The following is an 18,009-nucleotide window of genomic DNA, read 5'->3' as shown; positions in this document are numbered from 1 at the left end:
AGGTCCCTGACACAGATTGTCTTTTATTTTTTAAAGGATTTAAAAAATTTTTATTTATTTATTTTTGGCTGCGTTGGGTCTTTGTTGCTGTGTGTGGGTTTTCTCTAGTGGCGGGAGGGGGCTACTGTTCGTTGTGGTGCTTGGGCTTTTTTTTTTTTTTTGCTTGGCTTACACTTCTTATTGCAGTGGCTTCTCTTGTTGCAGAGCACGGACTGTAGAGTGCAGGCTTAGTAGTTGTGGCACTTGGGCTTAGTTGCTGCACGGCACCTGTGGCTTGATTGCTCCATGGCATGTGGAATCTTCCTCGCCCAGGGATCGAACCTGTGTACCCTGCATCGGCAGGCTGATTCTTAACCACTGCACCACCAGGGAAGTCCTGATTGAGTGTTTTATAACTGATATAAGAGAGTGCTTGGCTACACGAGGCAGTCAGTAGATGTTGAGTGAATGAATAAATGAATGAGCATATTTATTGAACTGTGCTTCATTCTATAGCAGGTACAGTGTTGTCACTACTGATATGTTATTTATTACCTCTTATTTATTAGCAGTGTTTCTGAAATAATGTGAAAATTGAAATTTTTCTGAAGCTTATCTCATAACTTAAAATTATTACTCAGCAACTTTCTTTAGTATTTTGATTACCTCATCAGCAAACATTGACTGCCTGTTTTAAGTATGGTACTGCTAAACTTTAGTCATTCAAAGAAAACATACCATAGTGTCTGCCCGTGAGCTTTCAGCTAATTGGAGAGATAGAAAATAAACATAAAGATGATATATAGCGATATGATGGTGTCAGAGTTATAGTACATATGAGAAATTAATGTTATGTTCAGTGAAAAGTTTGATATTAAGTTTATATGCAGGGGCTTCCCTGGTAGCATAGTGGTTAAGAATCCGCCTGCCAGTGCAGGGGTCACAGGTTCAAGCCCTGGTCCGGGAAGATCCCACATGCTGCGGAGCAACTAAGCCCATGAGCCACAATTACTAAGCCTGTACTCTAGAGCCCACGAGCCATAACTAATGAGCCTGTGTGCTGCAACTACTGAAGCCTGCACGCCTGGGGCCTGTGCTCTGCAACAAGAGAAGCCACTGGATTGAGAAGCCCGTGTACTGCAATGAAGAGTAGCCCCCGCCCACCACAACTAGAGAAAGCCTGTATGCAGTAAAGAAGACCCAACACAGCCAATAAATAAAAATAAAATAAATAAATAAAAAATTAAAAAAGTTTATATGCATTATTATTCAACTTTTTAAAAATATTCATAGGAAAATAGGGAAAGGAAACATAAATATACTAGTGTTTTGGTTGGTGAGATCATGGGCAAATTTTATTTTTTTAAGAACTTTTATTGAGATATAATTGACATACAATAAACTGCATATATTTAAAGTGTACAATTTGATATTTCTTTTCTTATTAGTAATGTATATATAATAATCCCAATCTCCCAATTCCTCCCCACCCCCCCACCCCCTGGCTTTCCCTGCCTTGGTGTCCATATGTTTGTTCTCTACATCTGTGTCTCTATTTCTGCCTTGCAGACCAGTTGATCTGTACCATTTTTCTAGAATCCGCATATATATGTTAATATACGATATTTGTTTTTCTCTTTCTGACTGAATTCATTCTGTATGACAGTCTCTAGGTCAGAGCATGCTTCTATAGATGTCTCAGTTTCCTTCCTTTTTATGGCTGAGTAATATTCCATTGTATGTATGTACCACATCTTCTTTATCCAGTCATCTGTTGATGGATATTTAGGTTGCTTCCATGACCTGGCTATTGTAAATAGTGCTGCAGTGAACATTGGGGTACATGTGTTTTTTGGGGTTTTTTTCATGTGTTTTTTTGAATTATGGTTTTCTCTGGGTTATATGCCCAGTAGTGGGTTTGCTGGGTTATACAGATATAATTCATTATCTTTTTGAATTATAGTTTTGTCCAAGTATATTCGGAGGAGTGGAGTTGCTGGAACATACGGTAATCCTACTTTTAGTTTTCTGAGAAACCTCCATACTGTTTTCCATAGTGGCTGTACCAATTTACATTCCCACCATCAGTGTAGGAGGGTTCCCTTTTCTGCACACCTTCTCTAGCATTTATTATTTGTAGACTTTTTAATGATGGCCATTCTGACTAGTGTGAGGTAGTACCTCATTGTGGTTTTGATTTGCACGTCTCTAATAATTAGTGATGTTGAGCATCTTTTCATGCCCCTCATAATTCTTTGAGTACTTCCTTACTTTTAGCAAAACAATATATATTTCAGGCTCATTTTGTACTTTCTGTATCAAGAGTCCTGTTATCAACTAGTTCTCAAAGAAGCCCTAGCTACTTTCAGTAGAAAAGAGTATTTAGAAACCAAGATCTGGATACTAAGTGTGCTTATTTTCCATGAGTACACTTTTGGGGTGCTGCTGCTCACAGGATCCTTCAGAAGACAGAGCTAGGAAATATATGTATGCTTATAGACATACATACATTTATGTCTTTATTTTTCTTTCTCTCATGAGTTCATGCTGATACCTCCAGTTGCAACTCAGTACCATAGGGTTCTTTCTTGTTTTTCTTCCTATGTTTGTAACTTCTTTGTTCAACACTGCAAAACTTGATTCCCTTTAATTTTAATATATTTATTTATTTGAGCAATTTTCCTGTGTGTAATCAAGCTTCTATTGCAATTACTTCCCCCTTTTCTACATGTTGATACCTAATTATCCAACTTGGACACCCAAAGGTTGCCTCTAGGCTGTGGCTGAATGCTCTCTTCATCCCATGTGTGTTATGACACCCAGAGCTGCCCTCCTGCTTACCTGTTGACACCCTCCTCACCCTGCTTGGATTTTGACTCCCCACATTTGGCAGCCCTGCTAGGCAAATATTGGCCTGTAGCCCTCATCCAGTTAAGATTTTGATACTCTTACCTAAAGATGCCCTTTTCTCCTGCTCCCTCAACCCCCATGGATGTCTTGCTTATTACCCCACTGGAACTCCAACATCTTTTGCCGAGCTGCCCATCCATGGGAATGTCAGGCTCAAATGCCTTGCATGAATGCCCTCCTCACCCTGCTTGGATTTCTAATCCCCATGCTGGGCTTCCACACTCCTCCTCATGGGCACACTCTACTTCCTGCTAAATCTTTGATACCCAGTCCAGGCAGCCATGCTATGTGGATATCCTCTTTACTGTTTGGGTTCTCACATCCAGTGCTGGATGCCCCTGTACGAATACACTTCTCACCCTGCTCAGGCTCTGCTACCCTCTATAACCTCACTGGCTTTGGCTGTGATACCCTGTGCCATCACCTTGCGGGTACATTTCTCACCATGTTCTGGCTCCGACACCATATGCTAGGCTCTCCGCATTCCCTCCCGTAGATACCATCCTCATTCTGCTTGGGCTACCCATCCCAGGAGACTTTTCGCTTTGCTTGGGCTCTAAACCACCACAGTAGGTTTTCCCTCTGTGCGTCAGGTTTTCCTCTTCTCATCCTGCTTTCTTGGGCTCCATCTCACCCCTCCCCACTCCCCTCAGGTATATTCTTCATTCTGCTTGGGCTCTGACACCACACACCAGGCTATGGATATTTTATTTACATTGCTTGGACTCTGCACCTGATTATCTTTTCCCTCTCGCTCCCTCTCCCCATTAATGCTTTCCTCACCCTGCTTGGACTCTGAAACACTTTGCCAGGCCTCTGCCACCCCCATCCCCACCATGGATTCCTTTCTCACTCCACTGGGCTTCTGACAATCAGTCCTGGTCCTCCTTATCCCTCTTTAACTATGAACTCTACAGTTCTTAAAGGTCTATTGACAAAGTTTTCTTGTAAGATCTTTGAAAATTATAAATAAACCATAAAGGTTTTATGTAATAGTTAGATCATAGATAGGACTTTGAAAGTCTTGTTCTTTCTGGAACAGACTTAAGTAACTTATTCTGAAAATAATATAAAGGAAGTTTGTAACAAAAATGATTAGTTAAATAGTATACTCTATATCTTGTAAGTGTTAAGAAGTTATATAGAACATAATCGTGAAATTTTGGACTTCCTAGGTGGCACAGTGGTTAAGAATCCGCTTGCCAATGCAGGGGACACAGGTTCGAGCCCTGCTCTGGGAAGATTCCACATGCCATGGAGCAACTAAGCCCATGTGCCACAGCTATTGAGCCTGTGCTCTACAGCCCGTGAGCCACAACTATTGAGCCCATGTGCTGCAGCTATTGAAGCCCACGTGCCTAGAGCCCGTGCTCCACAACAAGAGAAGCCACTACAATGAGGAACCCACACACCGCAGTGAAGCGTAGCCCCCTCTCAGCAACTAGAGAAAGCCCATGTGCAGCAACGAAGACCCAACGCAGCCAATAAATTAAAAAAAAAGAAAAGAAAAGAAAATAATTGTGAAATTTTAAAGTGAAAAGTAACACCTATTAGAAAAAAGTATATAATGTGCTATATGAAAATGATTGTGGAACTGAAGTTATTTTTCTTATTCCTCAAATTGTTGTAATCTATGCTGCTGTATATTGTTTAAAATTACGATAGAACACTAGCTTGAGGAAAACAGTAATATAATCAGGAAGAAGTGATATAATTAAGTAAATAAATAACAGCAAACTAGTAAATTGACTTAAACTTAGATGAGAAAAATTTATTAAAACAGAGATCACCTACAAGTTATTCTTGGACTTAATCTTTTAGAAACCAAATATCCAATAGACCTGCAGCCAGTACATTTTCCAGTGGAGATGCCAAGTATGATGACTGTCAAGCCCAAAGTGTTTTTAACAGAATGAATGCTGTCTCTCTTCAACACAGAACTATGCTGGCACAGTGGCAGTGCCAGGCATTTTGTTTTAGAATGTCTGATGTGAAACCATAGCTTTGGGATTCACTAGCTTATTGAAATAGTTAATAGAGACATGGAAGACTAAGGCAATTAGTTCCCAAACTGTTTGCAAGAACTTTTTGAAAGTCTTTTCACTGTTTTAGGTGCTAAAGGAGCTTTGTATATAGAGTTAAAAAAAAAAAAGAGTAAAATCCCATTTTAATAACAAGATACAAACATAAATACGTTTTGCAGTATTAGAGTGTTTGCATCTAATATCAGGGAGCACTCATTGTTTGAATAACTAAAATGCTCTGTGCTGAGCATTAATTCACTTTTTCTTCATTTTTTTTAAGCATTCCCAACACAAATTTTCATCCTTTTTAGCACAGATACTTCCGTTTAACTGCTTGTTTGACAACTGAATGGAAATATTCAGGTTATTTACCGAGCTTCACCCCCCCCCCCCCCACCGCCCCGGTTTATTGTTCATATCTGCACGAAGTTAAGTCTGTGGTATTAGTTGTGTACAGCTTTGATTTGTTTTGTTACCTGAAAGTTAATAAGAGTCTTAAGAAAGGTTAAAGAGTAGGTGGGCTCTGACAATTCTGGTCTTTACTTTCTGACCCGAAAGCAGCTGAATATTGAATGTTAGCTATCAGGTCAACAAAGGTAAAGTGGTGATAAAAATCCCTAAAAAAAGGATTAATACTTTACAGAGTTGTTGTTGTTGTTGTTTAATATTTTATTTATTTATTTTGGCTGCGCTGGGTCTTAGTTGCAGCATGCAGACTTCTTAGTTGTGGCATGCATATGGGATATGGTTCCCTGACCAGGGATCAAAGCCAGGCCCCCTGCATTGGGAGCACAGAGTCTTACCCACTGGGCCACCAGGGAAGTCCCTACAGATTTCTTTTTTTAACAGATCATCTTATTTAAGCCTTATAGCAACTCCATGAGACTGTGTACTGTCCATTCATAGCCTTGATTTTTATTGTATTTATTGATTTGATTGGATTATATATTTTAGTAAAAAGAACATTCATGAGCCCACTGTCCAGACCAACTTGTTTCTGCTGCTCCTTTATCCTGTATCTTTGTCTCCCCATCAAAGGAATCTGCTGCCCTAAACTGTATATTTATCGTTCCCTTCTTTTGTTTTATCACATGTTTTTCTTTTTTTACTATTATACAAGTTTCACATTCTGTATTGGTAAAATCGACCTCACATAATTGTTTTTGAAATTAAGAATATGTATATAATGAGCTTTGCATAGTGCCTGTCCCCACCCTCAAGTGCTCAATAAATGGTAGCTGTAATTGTATTATTAATGTTGTTATTTTGCAAAGGGAAGAACTAGAAAAGCATGGCTTTTCTCAACTGTTTCATTTGTTTTATCTGTCTCTTCTGGGGGAAGTGAAGGAGTGTGGGGGTTTGAAGTCTTTTCATCTTTTTCTGGAACTGAACAACATGTAAAATAAAACAGTAAAGTGGGACTTGGTTGTTCAGCAGTTAGGGAATAGAGTTCCTAATTGAGAAGAAAAAAAAATGCACTATTAAGTTACCAAATTTTCCTTCTCTTTCACTGCCTTGTGCCCTCTGGATAGGATTTCTGTCTCCTTGAATTTGATGCAGTGTGGTGAGACTACCACCCTCTCTCCCCATAGCCAGTGTTGAAGGGTAAAAGACTAAATTGGCCCGGAAATAATGAGTGACATAAAAGGATCAATTAGAGTTTACTGAATGACTGAACACATACACCAGCCAGTCAGCCCATTTTTACGTTGTTCACCTTCTACCAAACATTGGGAAGCATTAGTTTGCTCTCAATATCTGAAAGTGATTTCATTCCTTTAATTGCCCTAGGCTCTGCACGGTTGCACCAACATAAGACAAATTCTTGATCTTAGCTTGTTCCCTTTTCTACCTAATTTCTTTTTTCATACACTTATGTTAATAATTTATGTTAACTAATTATTTATTATATCATACTTGATCCAAGTCTGTTACATGGATACTTAAGCAGTACAATTATATTGGGATTTTGGTCAACTAAAATTCAAAATGAACTACTAAGTGAGTTGATTAAGCATTATTATTGCACAAATTATTAGCAATGTTAATAGAAAAAAATATGAGATAACAGTCGCCCCAATTCTGGCAGACTAAGGAAAGAATTCTTTAGAAAACAAAAGTAAAATCATTTCTAGATTTTGAAAAAAAAAGTGAGAGAGTGCATTTAAGTACATTGCACAAGAGCAGTTTTTACCAGCTGTTACATTGACCTGTATTAAATTTCCCTTTATTCTTTTGGACAGATATTCCAGCCTTTCATGATCTGTGATGAATTATGACATGATATATCCTTCTTAAGCCTATGTCATTTGCAGATTGCATATCTTTGTTTAAGTTGTTGATGTAGTGACTACCTTCCTCAGGGGGGAACCCATACATTTTTGGGTGCTGTTGCTTAATCATCTGTTTTATGAAGTCTACATTTCTTCATCTTGTTTTTAAGAACTTTTTAAGATTTTCATCAGATACTTTACTGAATGTAGGATACCTATGCCTGTAGCATTTTCCTGATTCAGTAGAAGAGCCTTAAAAAGCAAATTAGAATAGCTTGCAGTTTAGCCTTCATAATTTCACTTTTCGCAAATAGAAACTATGTGAAGAGATATTTTTGTCCATGAAGTTTATTAGGAACATTGAGAGACCGAGCTTGCTCTTGTGCAATTCTCGGTTGTCCTTATTCTATTCCTCTTTCTCTGTTTTTAAAAACAGCTTTAGCCATGTATAATTTACATATCATAAAATTTACCCTTTTAAAGTGTACAAGTTCAGTGGTGGTTAGTATATTTATAGAATTGTGTAGCCATTAGCATAATATAATTTTGGAATTTTTACCACCCCAAAAAGAAACCTTGTAACCATTCTCTCTCTTTTAAAAAAAAATCTAATAGAGTCTTTTAAAATTTAGTAGGTTCTTAGATTATAGTTTTGTATTCTAAGGGATTATACTTTTGTATTCTAAGGAAGTCTTTTCTCAGGAAACTGCCTTTCCATTATAGACTTCCCATTCTCTTTCTTCATATTCCATGTTTATAAATCTAGAATTTCATTCCTCCCTTATCTATTTAATTGATTTAAAAGATAACGCAAGAAAAATAGGCAGCTTCACATGAGGCAGGACTACTTGTTTTCATGGATTTAAAGGACCTATGCTCTTGTTCAGTTCTCTCATTGGCTAGTCGAGACTGCAAAAATGTTTAATTTGGATTGAATTTAGGACTGAATGACACTAGTATTAACAGCATAATTTATATCCCTTTAATCTTTTTATGTTTTATGGGAAGCAGGCTTGAGAGTAAGACCGAAGTATGTGGGCATGTTGTACAGTTATATCTTGGAGGGAATCTCTTTGAGATAATGCTGTAAAAGAAGAATTTCAGTGAGGATTTAATTCTTAAAGAAGTTGTTTAAAGTAGCAGAGGCAACACAGTTCTGTCTGAAATCATAGCCTGTGATGGTAAGGACTGTATTGACTCCTTTTTCCCTTGAATAAATAGGATAAAAATTCTGACTTCTCTAATTTACAAACATGTGAGTCAATCAGAAAATACCCTTTGGTAAAGGAATGAATCCATGCTTCCTATATCTTCCACTTGACTTGCTTATTACTTTGGTTTGGGGGTAGGCTATGGGGAAGACTGAGGTAGAATTTCTATATTTAGTTACTTTCCAATATATTTTTATTAACATTGTTTTTATCCCTCTAATTTAGACTCAACTAAATATCCTTCTTTGGGAAAGTGAAATGTGGTTAGTGATGGGGCTATTACTAGGTTAAGTATTTTTTCCCTTGACATAAATGCATTTTGGTAATCCTCTCTCTTTTTATCTAAGCTAATTTTTATTTTCATATTTCCTTTTTGTTTGTTTGTCCCCTCTCCCCCCCCAAAAAAGGTCTCAAGTATGCTTTTCTTTTTTCTCTCATTTTTTAAAGATTTATTTATTTTAAATTTTATTTATTTATTTATTGGCTGTGTTGAGTCTTCATTGCTGCACATGGGCTTTCTCTAGTTGCGGAGAGTGGGGGCTACTCTTTGTTGTGGAGCATGGGCTTCAGTAGTTGAGGCACACAGGCTCAATAGTTGTAGCTCATGGGCTTAGTTGCTCTGCGGCATATGGGATCTTCCTGGAGTAGGGATCAAACCCATGTCCCCTACATTGGCAGGTGGATTCTTAACCCCTGCGCCACCTAGGAAGTCCAGTACTACAACTTCTAATTTTAGCTTTCCTTCATAATACTCTTTATTTCTATCTGCATGAAACTCAGGATGCATATTTTAACTGGGAGGATCAAAATATTTATGAAGTTAGTAATCAGTTAACTAACAGTATTGTTTGCTACCAAGGATAAAATGTCTTATAGTACTACCTTTATTTTTTTAATCACTTAGTACAAATAATTAATAGTCATCTTTGATTTTTGAAATGTTGCTTTTCTTAGAATACTAGGCAAGACCCTTAAACTCTGTGCCTCAATTCTTTAGGAAATAAACACATGATTCTAATTGTTCTTTTAAAGTTTTTTCCCAGCATTGATTCTACTACCTTTAGAGACTATCTTGATCATTATTTCTGTCCAAAAGCCATATAATAATAATTATATTCAATAAAAGAATTTTTAAATAGTAGATGTAAATTTGATTTTATTGACAATTAGAATATTATAAAATGTATTAAAAAAGATACAGTACTCTTTAATCTGGAATATAACAGTAATCCTAATCTAATATAGGCATTTGTGCTTTCTGATTTAAGAGTATCCTATACTTGTGCCTTTCTAGAGTTGGAAATACCTCAGAGTAAGAAGTAGTTCCTTGAGCTATAACGTTCCTCTTTTTAGCTTCTTTAGGAGGTAAAAATGCATTATGATAGCAAATTAGAATATTTGATAAAGGTGCTGGGTAAAAGAGCAAGAGTAGACTAATGGTCTAATTGGAAAAGCCAATTTAAAGCTGATGTACACTAGTACATGCCATCTCATATGCAAAGGATGATAAGTTAACCTCTTTTTTTTTTTTTTTTTTTACAAAGGAAGATAGTGGAGCATCTTGAATTATTTGATATCTCTTGTCTAGTTTTACACAGTTTTAAAATTTTATTAACTTTTTCTGTAGATCATCTTAAGCATGAAGGATAAAGCCAAGAAGAAAAACAGGGGTTAGAAAAAATGGAAAATTCATTATCAGTTCAATAAAACTATATAATAAAGGAGAAATATTTGCTAATAATTTTTATAACAGTAATTATATGAAGTTTTGTGTGCGTGTATGAATAATATAGTTCTTGTGAGTGAAAAGACATTAATTTTGTGCTTGTAATTAAGCTATTGACTTACACTCTTTTTAAAAAAAGATTTTTCCCTTTCCCTCCAACAGAATCTGTCTATGATCTTCTCCCAAAGGAGTTACAGTTACCTCCATCTAGAGAAACATCTGTAGCATCAATGAGTCAGACAAGTGGTGGTGAGGCAGGCTCGCCTCCTCCAGCTGTAGTTGCTGCTGGTATGCATTTCATTTTACTTTTTAAAGGAAACTAAAGTATTATCTGGTCAACATGAACAGTGCTGGCAAAACTCATATCAAAGAGTGTGATTTGAGGGTTTGTTTTAGGAGATTTTAAAATATATACTTTTAACATTAAAAATTTTCATTATAATATTCTTGATACAATTATTATTTCTTAAAATTTTACATTGGCACATCTATTAGGTGCCATCTCCCAGAATGGACCTTATCTTCAACTATGGGAACAAGTTTAAAGCTCTTTTTGTTGACTGCACATAAAAAGGTTATTAAAAACCAAGCTATGGATAGAAAATTATATTTGAGTCTCTATAAAATGATTATTTTTAAAAATTTACACGAAGGGGAAAATGTTTTATTTTGTATAATCTGAAAAAGGACTCAAGGACTCAAGTGTCTTTTCTGTTTGTAGCATGTTACTATAACCTTTTACCTACATTTGAAAACATGGGATCTTATACTTATTTTAAATTCAGTTGAAAGTAATGGAAGATTTGAACGTAATATTTATATAAAGACATTTTCTTATATCAGTGAAAAAGTATGGAAAGTAATGTTTGAAATTTATCAAGTTTATTTTTAATCAGCTCTCAAATCATACACTTTATAATTATATAAAATTGGTTCAAATTTTGATTGAATTAAAATAAAGATTGACAGACAAGCTAATTGAAAAATGTCTTGATTAGAGATAAATTAATGAGTGCTTTCAATAATATTAGATTGCCCAACTGTAATTCTTTTTTCAGTTGGGTTTATAGACTACTAAGTGTGTTTGGTTTTTTTAAAAAGTTAGAAAATTACATATATACTCTGAAGTTTTATCTGTCCTACTAATTAGAGGTTTCTTGCCTAATATGATACCTCTCATCTTTTAAAATGGTACTTAAAATCCATCAGAGCATTGTTTTTGGTAAATTCTTTTTGTTTCCAAAAGAACAGTGAAGCAGAAGGTTGTGATTTAAATGAGGATATTAGTACTGTAGTAGAACCTCGGGTATTTTTCTTTTTTGCCTTAACCTAAGTCCAATTAACCTTGTATACCAATCTTTCCCCTGAGCCATATAGTGCAGCCTTCCTGGTTGAGAGCAGGAAAACTTTAAACATGGCCAAGAAACCTACCAGCCCTGCTCACTGTTCATGTGTTGCCAGACATTTTCTAACAGATTCTGTGGATTTAATTGTGAACTTTTTAGTAATTGAATTGTTAAGATGACCTGGTTTCACTTTATATGCACTGAATGTTTTTTTCTGGAATTTAAATATTTAATCTAGTTTAAAAACAGTGTCAGGTAATAAAATATTTTTTTAAATTTTTTAATGAAATATTTCACTTTAAATCCACAGGTAGAAGTTGACTAACTGATTTCTTTTATATCTTTTGAGATTTTTTTTTTTAAGACGTTGAATCCGTATAGAACTAAAAGTCTGTTTCTTCTGTGCTTTTTAACATCTGTTGACAGTAGATCCAGTTCCTTTTAAAAGCTGAAAAAATGTTAGCTAGCTTTGGAAAAAGAACAACACTTCCTTTGAAATAATACCAAACTCAATTTTAGAAGTTTTTATATATAAATATTGAAAGTTCTTGAATTTGAGTCACTAATGGAATGTTGACCCTGCCTCCCTCCCTCCCTCCGTAATCCTCTCCATATAAATTAGAATGAAGGCTTTGAGTTGAAAAATCATGAAAATAAGAATTGACCAAAGGAAGTATTCTGAAATAATGAATTCTTATTAGATCAAGAAGTTAATTGACATTGTAAAGATTGTAAAGAGAGTAAGGAGGTGACCTTGACAATTTTCATATATTCATACATAGAAAGTTTCTATGATCTAAAACTAAGTCATTTGTAATTTTTTTACATGTTTACTTTGAACAAGCATAGCCTTATTCTGGAATTCTAATGTCTTATTGGTAGAATAAAGTCTTTGTCATATAACATTATAGATGAGAGAGTTTAAGTTGCAGAATAATTATTGTAGGGAGATCAGCTAGTATGTATAATTAGTTGCTTTTTTTATTTGACATATTAATACCCTTAGTGACATAAATGTCAAAAGAGATTTGGAGTAAATTACTCAGTGTTTCCTGGCCAAAAGACTAGATGTTTAGGGAAAGATACATTCATTTAGACTTCTGTGATTTTTTTTTTGATCTATAGCATTTGCTGTTTAAATATGAAATGCATAAAAATGATGACTCTTGATGTAGTTAATTCTTCAGAGTTTTGAAGGAGCCGGATTGGCTGCTATCAGGTATGAGGGCCCGGTGGGAACAGACTTCTAGTTCTGCCATAAAGGTTTGTGTTTCACAAATTCTAAATCAATTTAAATTTTAAAATTTAGAGGCTGGGCATATAGGTGTTCATGTACATTTTAAATTATTTAATTACTTAAAATGTGTTTCTCAGATTCGCCAATCTAGACTTTTTTCCCTTTATGTATTACTGAAGGAATGAGTAAACATGATGCTGCTAATCCACAATCCAGAATATTGGGTAAAAGAATGTCTCTTAAGCCTTTTTTCTGCCTCCACACTATTCATACTTTTACATACTCTCATTAACAACATCTTATGTGGTAAAACCCAGGGTTGGGAGTAGGGGAAAGAAGGCTTACTTCTTCACAACTCCTCCCCTCTTCATAGGTCCAAGTGTCACAATCTGGGAGGTATAGTTGAAAATCAACAGTCTGAAATTTGTACTCTTACCCATTTTTAAAGACATCTGTTTTTGTCCCACTAGAAGATTTCTTAGGAGTTTGAGGTTCAATATGTGAACGAATAAAAGTTTTAGAAGTAGACTCTCTGAAGAATATTGTAGATTCTCAGTAATTGACAGAGGCCGTTTTCCTAACACAGAAGTGTTATACAGGGACTTCCAGTGGTCCGGTGGTTAAGACTCCGAGCTCCCAATGCAGGGGGCCCGGGTTTGGCCCCTGGTTGGGGAACTAAGATCCCACATACCACTACTAAGCCCGTGTGTGCTCTAGAGTCTGCTCGCTGCAACTAGAGAAGCCCTTTTGCTGCAACTAGAGAAGCCCTTTTGCTGCAACTAGAGAAGCCCTCGTGCTGCAACGAAGACCCCGTGCAGCCTAAATAAATAAATAAATAAAATTAAAAAAAATTATCACTTATTGAAAAAAAAGTTATGCAAATGAATTGATGGTATTTTTTGGCAAAATAAGGAGTTAATCGAGAAGAAATGCAAGTTGTAAAAGGATTCTTTTTGTTTGTTTCTTTAATCCTATAGCATAGGTTAGAAGGAACTAAAATATAAGCATTATTAAGGAGAACTAAAACAAACAGTTACACTAGAATTTTGGATTTTTGAAAAGAGATATGGCAGATATTTTTCTTAAATAACAGCTTTATTGAGGTATAATTCACATACCAATCAAGTATTTTTAAAAATCCACTTACATGTTTATAGTCTTTATCCTTAGATTGTCTTAATTTATTTAAAATATGGAGTCTTTTACAGAAGGGAACAATAAACTTTAATCTTCATTTTAAGAAATCAAATTATTTTCTTGTTCTATCCTAAATTCTATTTGTTTGTCCTCATCTTGGGATGTAGCATCATGTTTATTAGTTTATATCAAAATATGGTTTTTGCTAAGGTAACTATTTCAGGTTTCTTTAAAATTTTTTAATTCTAATTCTTGAAATAAACAATGAATTAATCAAACCATAGGTTTTATAATTCAGCCAGAGAATCTTAGGAATAACTAGTTAGTAATTATTTGGTTGTTTGTTTTCATAAAATTGTCATTTTACTTTCAGCAATTATATATTAGTCCTCCTTAGAAATAGTATAATCTCAGTACATGAATACTTGGTAGCAGTGTTTAACATGTATAGGTGTACACACTAATAAACACATACAATAGAAATTGCTGTTGAAGATCTCCACTAGTTGGAATACTGGAGGTTTTTAAAGGCTGTAATTTAAGTTCATAATTTTACATGAAGTGATCCATATAACTTTTCTGTTGGAAGAGACTTATTAAATAGTGCTTTGAATTTTATGCTACAGCATGTACCTAACAGTATTTTCTATACTGAAAGAACTTAGAGTGCTATTTACACTATATGAGAGGACACTAGAGAACTAAATAATGTCATATAATTAAAGAACAGGTATGTTTTAATTTACTTCAGACATCTTAATTACCTAAATTAAAATCATAGGAATTTCTAAACCATCCATGGCAACAAATCTATATAAAAACTGAGTTGAAGAAAATATAAGCTATCTTTTTTGAGTTCCTACTATGTGATGGGAATTGTACCAATCCTTCCAGGCACAAGATACCGCTCTTCTTTCCCACTAAGGTCTAAGTTCTTTTCTCCTTGCCATTGTACTTTAGGGAATTTAGCATTTTGTGCTGTCACTTCAATTAGGGAAACACAAGATCCTGGACTAGGCAGTGTGTAGGATATTGAGTTGGAAAATGCCATACCTCTTCTTCTTCTCTGCAAGTTTCAGGATCTAGAAAATGGGAATATGATTTCTAAAAGAATATAAATTTTTTATAAAAATGATTCACAGCAACAGAATACATAGCCCATTGAATTTATTGTAACTTGTTTACTAGTGTTAGAAGATGTTTACAGTTATGTAGTTCTTATTTTCTTGAGTTAACTAAACTTAAGGAGCAAATTTGCCTTTGACTGCTCTCCTGGGTTAACTAGGTTAACATATATTTCATAATTTTGGCCCTTTATGTAGTATATATTCCTAAGATTAAACCCAAAGCCCATTAACAGGAAAAGTAATTCACCTATGTAACCATATAGATGTATACTAACATCTGCATTATTAGAATGAAAAGCATCAGCAAACTTGGGCCATAATGGTTAATTCAGAAACAATTACCGATTCAGGAGACTATCCATATTATAAATTTTTACTGACAAGAAGTACACATGGCCTATTAATGGTTTATTCCCTAAATGTTTACCTTTTTGGTCCTCTTACTAATTTTTAGCAACTTTTATAAATATTGTGATTTATTCACTTTCTGATAGAATAACCACGTTTTTATATTACCTGAGTCTATAGCATAGCATTTTAAAACTGCACACAGATTCTCAACACTCAGACAAAATACATATATCAAATAGACACAATTTCTTTTTTTTATGTATTTTGTAGAATTTCACATTAAGAAATTAATACACAGAAGTGGGCTTACTTTTTTTATGTTACCAATAAGACTGATAATATAATAAGCAAAAAGTATTGCCATAACTGTTTCATAATAATTAGTTGTATAAATAATAGTAATAAAGTTGTATAAAAACACTCCAGCTGGGGCCAGAGTGAGGGGAATTATTAGGGTAGGATGCAACAAAAGACTTCACCTGTTTCTGTGACATTATTTCTCTTTTCCCATATGTGAAAGATAATAAAGTTAGCATGAGCTTTGGAATCATAGACCTAATTTGAATCTGATTGCTGTCATTATCATTTCTTTCATATAAACAGAATCTTGTGGAAGTTCAATAAATTTCTCATATTACCCCTGTAATTAATTACACAGTAAGGACAACTTTTTCTTAAGGCTATTATGAAGGTAAATGTGTAAAATACTTAATATTGCCTGATAATTAGTGATCTTTCGGTAAACATTGACCTCCCTCGCACATGGATTTCTCCTTAAATTTGTTAGTAAGGTTTTAAAAAATAGATCTTATTTTTACAAAAACAAGTTTTTTGACTTTATTTTGCTTCTTTCCATTCTCACTCAGTCTGTTTTTTACCTTATTTTGAAGTTTTGCATATCAGACAACACATGGGCTATGGGATTTCCTTTCTGACTTACTCTTTAATGTTGACACTCTCTCACTAGGAACCCTTGTAAATGAAAGAAGCATTGATAGAAGATGATGAATCATAGGGAGAACAGACATTGCCCAAAGGGATGATTCTGCAAAGTTTACTGATTAAGTATTCTTCCTAGAATTCTGTTACCACTTTTTAAAAAATGAAATGATTAAGTTGAGTGATCAATTATCAAAACTTCTAGTAGAGCAATTTATGACTTCTGTTTTTTGTCTAGACATTTTATTTTATCTACAATTGAATAATATACACTCTAATCCAGATCCAGTTGTAAAACCATTCCGAACGATTAAATTAGAAGATTTTAATGATACAAATACTATTTTCTTTCCCTTTTTTGCTCACATCTAAAAAAAAAATGTGAAGACATTGGTATAGCGTTGGCAGGACTGCCTTTATTATTTAATCTAAACTATTTTAAACTGTATTATATGATAAAGTGTTGAAGTGACCTTCAAATTGCATCCCTCAGAACTGTTTTTTCTGTCCAGTTTTTAAGTTAATTTGGTGGTAATCTCTCTTTTTGTCTTAAACATTACCTTTCAAGTAGTATAATAGCTGTCTTTTTTTTTTTCTTTTAAACCTGTTCTTCCTGGGGTCTTTGACAACAGTAAATGTAGTCATCAGCTAGTATATTTATTCCCTTTTGTGTGTAAGTTATTTGAGGGTGAGGATTCTTTCTGGGTTTTTTAGTCTCTTCACCCAGTATCAACCCAGTAGTACTTAAATTACTGGATGAGAGAAGGCATCTTTCTCTTCCAAGAGGAAAGGATTTAAAAAACAAATTGTAGAATGTGTACCTAGTACCTTTTTTATACTGTGCTTAAATACTTAGGGTTGAATAGGACAAAATATATATTTAAAACATTGCTCTCAGTGTCAGGACACTTACACATTTTGTAAGCATTTTATTTTTCAGGAAACATTCTTTAATTAGATATTCTGTGAATATATTTATTAATGGCACTCAGACAAGGTAAAAATAATTATTTTAGGAGAATTTAGATTAAAAGTGGAAGGGTAATTATTTTGTAGTATTAGAACTCTGGCAGTTTGATGGACTGGAGGAGAGAAGGATGGTCTCTAGTAAATCAGTAACAAACCTTTCAGCTTCAGCAGTAGTGCTAATTATTTTTTTAAATAGAGCCTCTAGGATCAAACATTTTATGCACAGTAGCATATCTAATTTAAAAGTGTAAATTAGGACTTCCCTGGCAGTCCATTGGTTAAGACTATGCTTCTAATGCAGGGCGTGTGTGGATTCGACCCCTGGTTGTGGGAACTAAGATCCCAATTTAAATTAAATTTTTAAAAAAGTGTAAAATCGGTAATTTTGATTGGGGGGTGGGTGGGAATTGAGGAAGTGTTTGGAAGTTGGCCTGAGAAATGAAAATACTCTTGCTGGTAAAATGTAGATTTATTTATTTATTTATTTTTACTGCTTTAGTGTATTGGTCAGAACATATCGTCTTCTACTCTTTAAGGGAATTTGGGTAAGGGCACAGTTGAAAAACACCTAGAGAGAGCATTCTGGCTTATGGATTAGATTGCATTAGTAAACAGGAGAACAAATTGGTGAATATGAGTTAACAAAAATTTTGAATAAGAAATTTCCCAACGTGCATTTATTTGGATGTTAATAATTTAAATTTTTAAAGTTTGTTTTAAAACATTGCTTATTGTAGCATGTAAACTTATGTTGGGTGGGAAAAGTACAAATGGGAAATT

General features: G+C 34.5%; 1 protein-coding gene across 8 annotated transcripts in view; it reads left to right on the top strand.

Annotated features, from left to right (window-relative positions):
- The window catches only part of NFAT5 (nuclear factor of activated T cells 5), a 120,808-nt gene that overhangs the window by 46,766 nt on the left and 56,033 nt on the right, over window positions 1–18,009 (top strand). For 6 of the 8 annotated variants that reach the window (XM_057713282.1, XM_057713281.1, XM_057713284.1 and 3 more), the window contains one exon: window positions 10,286–10,411. In XM_057713282.1, coding sequence (XP_057569265.1) covers window positions 10,286–10,411 — 126 coding nt within the window. Of the gene's footprint in view, window positions 1–10,285; window positions 10,412–12,715; window positions 12,733–18,009 lie in introns of those variants that run through there. The other 2 variants (XM_057713285.1, XM_057713286.1) reach the window with 2 other exon arrangements.

Source organism: Hippopotamus amphibius, chromosome 16 (assembly GCF_030028045.1).
Source record: "Hippopotamus amphibius kiboko isolate mHipAmp2 chromosome 16, mHipAmp2.hap2, whole genome shotgun sequence".
Taxonomy (NCBI): domain Eukaryota; kingdom Metazoa; phylum Chordata; class Mammalia; order Artiodactyla; family Hippopotamidae; genus Hippopotamus; species Hippopotamus amphibius.
This window is presented reverse-complemented; position numbering and strand designations above follow the sequence as displayed.